Source organism: Phytophthora sojae, assembly GCF_000149755.1.
Source record: "Phytophthora sojae unplaced genomic scaffold PHYSOscaffold_21, whole genome shotgun sequence".
NCBI classification, from domain to species: domain Eukaryota; phylum Oomycota; class Peronosporomycetes; order Peronosporales; family Peronosporaceae; genus Phytophthora; species Phytophthora sojae.
In genome coordinates, this window is record NW_009258135.1 from 307,738 (window position 1) to 316,681 (window position 8,944).

Below are 8,944 nucleotides of genomic sequence, written 5' to 3' on the forward strand. Positions count from 1 at the left end.
AACTCGCAAACAGGGCAATTCTGCCCCCCCCCTAATAGGAACACGCGCCTGTTCGCAACCACTCAGCACTAATCACCTTAAAACATCGCAGCATTGGTGAAGCAAATTCATGGAGAGAGCCTTGGATCTGAACTGAAACACCTGAGCTGAACCAACTGCCTTGGTGTTAAATTGACAACCTGAGAATAGAACGAACGACTACGGAGGGAACTTAAGCGCCTAGGGGATAAACTGAAGGGGTGAAGGAGGGCAGGTTGCCTAGTCCTTCCGCATGACAACCGCCAGAGAAGAGAGAAGCTTCCCCTGCTTAGTGAGTCGCTGACAGTGACAGAAAACTCGCCTTGCACAAATGAGCACCACGGGTGTGTGAACCGTCTTGGCCATCCTTTAGAGCGTCCTCAACTCGACGTCAACACGCCGGAGGTTCTGTCTATTATTTGTTAGATCGAACGGGGTGCCTAGTTTTCTTAATGGACTCTAGCTGCTAGATTTACTCCAAGCTCGACGGCGTTTTGCACTGCTTTTCTTGGTCGAGTGGATAGCACTATCGCCAGCTTCGACTTCCTCGCTACCATCTCCCGGCGTGTTGGCAGACACATACAAGATGGCGTCCTCCACTTCGAGCTACCCTAACGCTGAAAACTGTTGCATTTTACCTGGATGCTTGTCCCGCGTCAAGTAGATTTCAGAGAAGCTTTAGACTTCGAGATCTGCTGCAATTGCGCCAGCGTTTGCCTCGCACTCGCGACACTTGTCCATCATGTCGTACACATCATCCTCCGATGACAACGAGGCATCAGTTGTTACAGCTTCGATCGCTGTAGCCGCCTTTTGAATCGCACCAACAACCGAGCTCCGACTGTCTCCGGGCACCTGCCAACCTACGTCGTTTATTAGGCAGTCCAGGATCATTGAGACCGATCTTAACGTATGCTTGACCACATCCGACGCCTTACATGTTTGGGCGATGCGAAACAGCTCGCTCGTACGCAGTGCAGCGACGTAGCTAGTACTAGCTTCCTTGTACCGATTTCAATTTAAATTTATTGCGGTTTAGTCGGCTAACTACACCCGATACTGCGCGCTGCTGCAGCCTCGCCTACGGATCGCATGAGCTTCCTTGTACCGAGCGATCTTGCTCAGTAGAGCTCTATCTACCGCGGCGATCTGGGTGTGGTCTTTTGGGAAGCAGTAGCTGGATACCAATTGAGGCTACGTCACAGGGACAGTTGCTGGGACCCCGTCCTTCCGCTCATCGTAGATTCCTTTGTGCGACTCGTCCAGAGGAAATGTTGGGTCGTCATGCGCGTTAAAGTATACGCCTCTTTCTTCTGGCGATAAGGCATTCCACCAGCGGCGATAGTACCGACCTGCTTTACTTTAAGTATCTTTTAGCCAATCTGATGCCTTCTGAGGGTCGTTCGTCGCGCTCGCAGCGATTGCCTTCACACTCACCGTGGTGCCCTGTGCATTGGCGAAGGCCCAGAATGCAGCATGGGCCCTCATGGCACAGCTAGTACCGACGACACAAAAGATTTATGCCGCGGTTACTAGCAACGGCGCAGGCTAAGCGATCACTATTTTTACGTGAATATGCCGCCACGCTAAAAACGGCCTTCTCAAGCACACCCATAAGTGCCCCGCGTTTGGCTCGACAGAGCCTTGCACTTGCCTTTAAAATGTATGGCGGCCGAAAGTCGGGTGATTGCTCGATTTCTACGGTGTGCGCAAACCAGCAACGCGGACGTGTTGCACCCGGCATGACAAGCTACGGATGACCAAGACAAGCGCGTGGGTGTATGTGCTGTCGTCTACGAGCAAGGATTGACTCCGTTGGCTGCAGTTCTCGTGGTTACGCCAATGACGCGGCGAGGTGAACTATCAACCCATGCAATTTTTCTGGCCAAGATCGACGAAGTGCTGTACGGAGTTGATGGCATTCAGGCGAAGCCATCGCTGCCGGTTTAAGGTGCTAAAAGGGTGCTGTGGGACGAAGGATCGCAATTGCTGGTCAAGGATGGCTCCCTGTCAATGCCACCGGCTTTAGATGAGCTGTTGGTGATGGCGGGGAAGGGACTGCCCAGGCTCGACGATGGCTTCAGCGGATCAGGGAGCGCCTCATGCGACTGAGAATGCCGGTGAAATGCGCAAGATCGAGGCAGGAAGGCGTGATTGTGGCGCTGCCGGCAGAACTCGACAGTTTGACCAGCAAGTGCGTGGCCGTGATCGTGTCCCGTGCAGTTGGCGCAGCTGCCGAGAAGCTCCGTGTCGTCAGGACGGCGAGCCAAGTTGGATCTGGCAAAGCACTGTGCCGATGGACGTGCTGTCGCAGCACAGCGCGGTGCTGCTGTGCTTGTGCGAGTCGTACTCCGTACCTTGGTCGCAGACTCCTGCTTCAAGACAAGACAAGACAAGAGGGCATCGACGTCGCGAGGAAGGGCGCCGCTGGCTGTCCTTGCCTGCTCTTGTGTCGTGAGCACAGCACGCCAGCTACAAACCCATTGCGGGCAGAATCCGTGTGGCTTTGCGCTCGTCTCTGCGATCCGAGGCTGGCTGGACCCGCGGGAGGGTTCGTCTGCGACTCGAGCGTCGCTGTTGATGCTGAGGCAGACAAGCTGAGTGCGCTCCGACGCTCTGACGTCACGAGCAGGAGATGGATGGGCTGTCGTCTCTACAAGAACACGCCGTCGTGCTGGGTGGCTGCTCCAGGTGACGTAGGCATGTAAGCTTTCAGCATTTCGTCAAGGTCTTCGTCGTCGCCGTCGTAGAGGTGCAAGTCAATCGGCTACAGCGTTCCAGAGCGGAGATGGCGACAGCGTTCAAGTGTGGCTCAAGATTGCGCGGTCGACCGGTCTCGTCGGTGACTGCCACCACCTTCTGCGTGTCGTCCATAGCGACTGTCGAAGGTGGATGCACTGGCTGTGGAAACGAGTGCTGCAAGAGAAGCTCCGGTTGGGCTCGAGCTGGATGCAGCCTTGGCGGCATCTGCTGCAGACGTACTGATGCTAGAGCCATAATTGTGATGAAGATAGTGATGAGGTATACAGGAATCAACTCAAAGCCAGCATAGTGTGCACTCGAAACAAGACTCAATTCAATACAGGTCACGCTTTGATTCATGCGGCTACTACTGGACGACTACGGCAACATGACGGTACCCAAGCATGACTATGTGAACTGCACTGGATGAACAAGATGTTGGGCTACAGCGGCGAGACATGGCTCGAAGCACAAGCCCTTCGATGATTTGGCGCTGCGCAATTAGGCGGCTAGTTTTGTGAACATCATGAAGGGGAACACCTGCGAGGACCCGGTCTCCCCGACGGGGTCCTCGCAAGTTCATCGTTGTGGCCGCTTGTATGGTTGTTGACTTCAGCCCAGGGTTCGAAAAAAACTAGGGCTTCGCGAAGGCTGGGATAGGTACATGATAATAATGGTTAGAATAATGGAAGTTACTTCATCGGGTGTGCTTACTCGTCGATTGTGCGGCACACGGAGCCCTAATTGAAAAGCAAGCCTGAGGCTCAGGCCCTGAGCACGATTGGACTCGTTACATATTGCATAAGAAAATACAGGTCAAATAATCAAAAGATAGCTCGATAATGTACGGACCAGGGCTTCGCGAAAGCTGGGATAGGTACATGAAAACATTGGTTAGAATCATGAAAGCCACTTCATCGTGTGCGCTTACTCGTCAATTGTGCAGCAGATGGTGCAAATAGCATCTACGAAGAACACATCGAGATATTTCCGAACGGGTCTGAAACTCTCAGCGTTTCGCACTGATTGAATGAGGCTACATTTTCTTTGGCACTGCCCTCAGATTTCGTTTCTCGTAGCACGCGCTCGGTTCCTGAGGCAGTCCCCGCCCTCGTGGTCTATATTCGCTGTCTTAGTGCCGGGCGAGTTGCTGCAATGAGCGAAATCTACTATTCTTGAAGTATCTATCAACTCATCTAACTACGCACCATTGCAAACGTTCGCGACTATCACCTACGCCTGGTGTGTGAGCGGTTGTCGAGTAAGTTCACTAAATATTCGAGCATGGTTACTCTTAGGATGCATTTACTTTGTTTTGCAAGGAAATACTTTCAGTTCTCGAGCACGAACGCACCAGAACGGTTGTTGTGGAAGCACCGACGCGAAGGAGCAGAGTAGCCGTCGCAAGGCGCATCGCGACCTGCCACTGATTTTAGGCTGACCGTTGCGGAATGTGTTGGCAGCGGGGGGAAACTTCGAGCTGCCGTGTTCGCCCATGCCTCGCAGACGATTTTCCTGTTGCAGAAGTTCTGCCGTGTTGACCACGCTGCTGTCACGGCCCCTGAGCTTGACCCCTGTGCGACTCCTGTGGGAAATAACTCCAAAGTTTATCGAGTTTGTCCTGCTCGCCGCTCAGATCGGCGCCTCTATCGACAGGAAGCCTCAAGTGCGCGAGATTCTGGATTTGCTGGAGAAGCGCCTGCTGAAGGTGCCATTTGAAGAGCATGGGCCGATGGGCTATCGAGGCATGGTACGGAAGTACTCAACTGCTCGTGATGGCATAGGCCTCGGCCAAGCATCAAGCCCCGCCAGCTTTCGCGCTTTGGAGTGGTACATTAGCACTCACGTTGATGACCCCAAGGTCGAGGCTGCAGTCAACAGACTCAAGGGGTACCCATTTTACTTGGACCTGGTGACAACGTCAACTCCAGCCTTCGAGAAACTCAAGCGAGCTGTTACTGCTGTTCTGGATGGCGTCGTGTGCTTCGGTGGCAACGTCAACCATTTTGTTTACGGCGCTCCCAGCCGAGAGGAAGTAGCGCGCGTTCGCAAGCTGGTGCTTCAGGCGGCTGGCCAGGCAGGCGTTGTGTTTTCCGATCGCACTTCAGAGCCGTGCACCTCCACGGTTCGTGTCGGAGATTTCGTGATTTCAGATGCTGGGATTGTCCGACACGCTGCTGCTGTGTAAACGAAGCGTTGTGTGACGGAGGATCGAATATTTGTTTTACGTGTGCATTCACCGTGTTGCTTACATGTTAGGCCAGTCCCCCAACAAGTTGAATGTACTGATGGTTTTCGTACTCGCTGTCTCTTTTCGATCGTAAGTTACTTTTTGATATGATTGCACACAATCCGATGCAGAAGTACATCAAAGAGGTGTAGATTTGTTTCGAGTGCTAGGATGTTTTACGAACTGTTGATCGTGCATTTCCTTTTAAAAAAAGAAGGGAGCATGTACCTACCAAGACTGCAACTTAGCTTGCTGCTCTATCTTACCGCACGACACACATTAGGAATTGACGGTACTAACGAAATGATACTCAAAGCGGAAACTGCCTTAATCCGTCGACGACCCGCTGCCAACAACCACAGTGGCGTTCGTTCCGATGATGACCCGGCACTGACCCCTCCCACGCACTGCGCATCATGAAAAAAAGATAAGCGTTACATACTTTCCCACAAATGAATGCAAGCAACAGAGCAGGATCCACCTACTGTAAGCTTGCCACTGCGCGTTCTGGAATCCGAGCCAGTAAATGGAGAAGACTCAGTCGCCGTTCAAGACGAGTAATCCACCGGCATCTAATCTTCGGTACAGAATCAACGTCCCGCGCGGTCATTTTGGCGAAAGCTACGACGAGGAGCGGACTCCACACTATGTGCTCCCTGACTCGAACAACATGGTGATGTTTCTCATGCAGCAGTTGCCGAATTTGTACAACACGCTCCTCTACACTAAGGTGACTACGTTTCGCACGTACGAGCCCACTGAAGACCCCGACTGGAATCGTTCTGGGTATTTCGTGGAGCCAATGGACAAGTTCTTCAAGTCTCGCGATATTACCATCTCTCCAGCGTTTTCGTGTATTTGCTGGTTAAAGTCAGTCGCTGCGTTGCAAGGAGATGGAGGACTCGGTCGTAATACGAAGTTAACCTTGAAGCACGCGGCAGATCTCACGACTAAATTCGATGTGACCGTGGCTAAGGGAGCAGTTCAGGCTGTTAACAAGCAGCTTCACTGCTTTTATCAGTACTATGCCACGGCTATTCGAAGGTCGGGCCAGGATTCCCATCTAGCTCACACGAACCCGATAGTGGCGGGCCTGATGATGCTGGATCACCATTTCGAGTACCTGGATTTGGCAAGTGAACTGATTGTGGTAACGTCGAAGTTGCATTTCTTTGGGCATCTCTACAACGCGCTGGTGGTCGAAGGGTTTCTCTCGAAGTTGCCGTTTGTTGAGGAAATATTGGATATTTACGATAAAATGATTTTCACGCCTTCCAGAGCTGCAGCTACGCGTGGCGCTTACTACCGCACGTACCTATTGAGTTCATCCCTGAAAGCTACTGCACTAGAAGCAACAATTCGAGGAGATCGCACAGCCAATGGGTCCGGCAAGATGAAGCGAAGACCGGTGTTCTTTTTGAAGGATGTGTCCAAGATATTTCGGCTATTGACTAAGGGCGATACGTCGTTTTTACGGGCTGGTTCGTCGAGGGATTTGCTTACTAGCGCCGCCCGCATTTGCTCAGAAGAACTGTTCGAGACCCGCGTATTGTCTCGAGATATGCTGATACTCCACGAAAACCTGACTGATATCTTCTCCGAAATGTGCAACATTTTGGGCGAAGATGAGGCGCGGAGTGTGGACGACGGGCAGCTCGTGACGCTAACTGTGATTCGAGTGTTAGATGCGATGCAGCCGAGTGGTGAAGTAGCTATGAGCGCAATGCCTGGTGGCAATCCGAATCCGTGGGTTGGTGACCGGGTGAATGGTAGGCGTTTCAGAGCAATTTGTACGGAACTAGCCGAAGTGATCCAGTCAAAGTTTGCGATCTCCCCAGTGGACCTCGAACGAAGATACTGCGTGTTCTCATCTTTTTTGGCTATCGAAAAGACGGACGATGAAGCTAGTAGCATCGAACTGCCTTCTACTCCAGTGGATGCTCTAGCTGAGCAAGTCGAACGGATGAACGTGGAACACCCAAGCTTGAACACCGCCGTGAATGCAGGAAAGAAGACGAAAAGGTGCAAAAAGAAAAACAAAAAGAACAAGAAGGGCAAAGCGAAGGGCGGTCAATCAACTGAAGCACCGAGGGCAATAGCAACGGGAGATGATGAGCTTGCGGAAAAATCCAAAATACTAAAGCAGCTACTTGCTGCAGTGGGCGCGGAGATTCCAGCAAATGACGGGCAAATTGGCGTTTCTGTTTTGGAGGACTCCTTAAGACGATCTGCGGCGGCTGTGTTTAATCGTTTGAGAGATACTAGCATCCCTGTGCACTGCAAAGCCGACGATGCGCATCACGCTAGCAAATTCATTGTGAGCTTGCAGGGCTAGCTACGGAGTTTTCAGCTCCTGACCAGATCACTAGCTCGTCTATTCGCACGCGCAACATGATCTTTGCGGAAGCTTCACGCGTCATTTACTTGATGCAGAGGTTTCATCGAACGGACCACCCTGCTGTCACGGTTCCCGCTCTCACTCCTGTCGGCGAGCTTTGTGACACAAGTCCAAGCTTCACTCAGTTTGTGGTGAATACCGCTCGAATTGGCGTCTCGGTCGACAAAAAGTCACAAGCTCTATTGGAAAAGCGATTGTTCGTTGCTGAAGCGGCTTCACAAAGTTATCCTCTTAGATCTTCGAGTGCTAGTGCAAACTTACTCGAAAGCATGCGAGGATATGGGACTGGGGAAAACGTCGAGTCCGGATATCTTTCGTGCTTTGGAGTGGTTTTTGACAGATATCACCGACGATTACGAGCAGCAGAAGACGCTCGATGAAATGGACGGGCAGCCGTTCTACTTTGACCTGGTGACTACCGGATCCCAAGACGCCTCCGAACTCGAGGATATGCTAGCTCCTATACCTGGTTTTGTGTGCTACGGAGATCGTATCAAGCATGTCGTATTCGGCGGGCCCAGAGAAGCTGTGACTCTAGGCCGGAAGGTGGTTGTTGCATTGGCTGAGTCTATCGGCGTCCAGTTTTCCGAGCGCAACTCGTTGTTTTGTGCCAACGCTCTTCGGGTTGGCGACGTCGTGTTCTCGGCAGATGGGGTGGTTCGAGACACTACGTCGGGATGAAGTGTCAGAGTAAGAGGAAGCTCTGATTTAGTTTGACAAGAGTGTGCCCGTGCTGGCCAAAAGTTTCAAATAAGTGCTATCACGAATGGCAACCAACATCTGCGTAGTGAAATTGCACGATTTGTTTGAAATCACGATATATGAATCGAAAACACGCAAAAATGAGCTCCACAGCACTTGGTCGTCGTCACCATGCTTCACCCTCACCATTATATGGTTCATCACGATCGCCATAGCGTTGTTGACCCCACCAGGGCCCCGTCCGGCCAGTTGCTGAACAGTGATGAGATCAGGTCTTCGCCTGTTGCCTCGCGATCTGCTGCGCCACTCTTTCAGGAAGCCCTCCTGCAAGTTGGGAGATGTCTGGCACGGGGTAGTGTAGCTTCAACCAGTTTTGGATCTGGACATCGCTTGGCGTCAATAGTCCCGTGATAGGCAGACGGGCGCTTCGCACGAAGTCGGGCGTGAGGGCTTCCGGGTGGTGCTCGTGTAGGAACAGCAGCACCTCGAACTTGTTCTTGGCGAGAGCAAGCGGGGTGAAGCTCGCAGGGTTGAGCTCGGGAAATCACCGCATCAGCCAAGATGCCACATCCAGATGGCGCTGACCATCGCCTGCTCGAATGGCCCGCCAGCCCCTTCGTCGAGTAGATACTGCATCGCCTTGTTGTTGCCCTTGGCAGCAGGGAAGCACACGAGACTCGAGAGCTCTCTGCTGCGGCCCATCTCGTCGATGACTTGCTGTCCTGTTGGGTGATCCACCAGGAACTTGATTACATCCAAATTGCCGTGGCGGCACGCCTCAGCCAGAGTGTAGTGCCACTGGCCGACCCAGAAGTAGCCGCAATCCAGCTTCCACTCGATGATGTCGGGCTTGA

The 8,944-nt window shown here is 52.5% G+C and overlaps 3 protein-coding genes across 3 annotated transcripts; 2 read left to right on the forward strand and 1 right to left on the reverse strand.

Annotated features, from left to right (window-relative positions):
- Nucleotides 1–2,092: 2,092 nt before the first annotated feature.
- Nucleotides 2,093–4,948, forward strand: PHYSODRAFT_342835 (hypothetical protein; the record flags this gene model as incomplete). The annotated part of the gene is made up of 6 exons (XM_009541329.1): nucleotides 2,093–2,472; nucleotides 2,549–2,709; nucleotides 2,792–2,996; nucleotides 4,224–4,347; nucleotides 4,397–4,510; nucleotides 4,589–4,948. 6 exons carry the CDS (start codon nucleotides 2,093–2,095, stop codon nucleotides 4,946–4,948), a joined length of 1,344 nt encoding a protein of 447 aa, XP_009539624.1.
- Nucleotides 4,949–5,792: 844 nt separating this feature from the next.
- On the forward strand, nucleotides 5,793–6,557 carry PHYSODRAFT_535101 (hypothetical protein; the record flags this gene model as incomplete). Its single annotated transcript, XM_009541330.1, has 1 exon — nucleotides 5,793–6,557. A coding segment is annotated over one exon (765 nt), but the record flags the coding sequence as incomplete, so codon positions are not given.
- Nucleotides 6,558–8,358: 1,801 nt separating this feature from the next.
- Nucleotides 8,359–8,939, reverse strand: PHYSODRAFT_342837 (hypothetical protein; the record flags this gene model as incomplete). The annotated part of the gene is made up of 2 exons (XM_009541331.1): nucleotides 8,359–8,625; nucleotides 8,676–8,939. Coding segments are annotated over 2 exons (531 nt in total), but the record flags the coding sequence as incomplete, so codon positions are not given.
- Nucleotides 8,940–8,944: the final 5 nt, after the last annotated feature.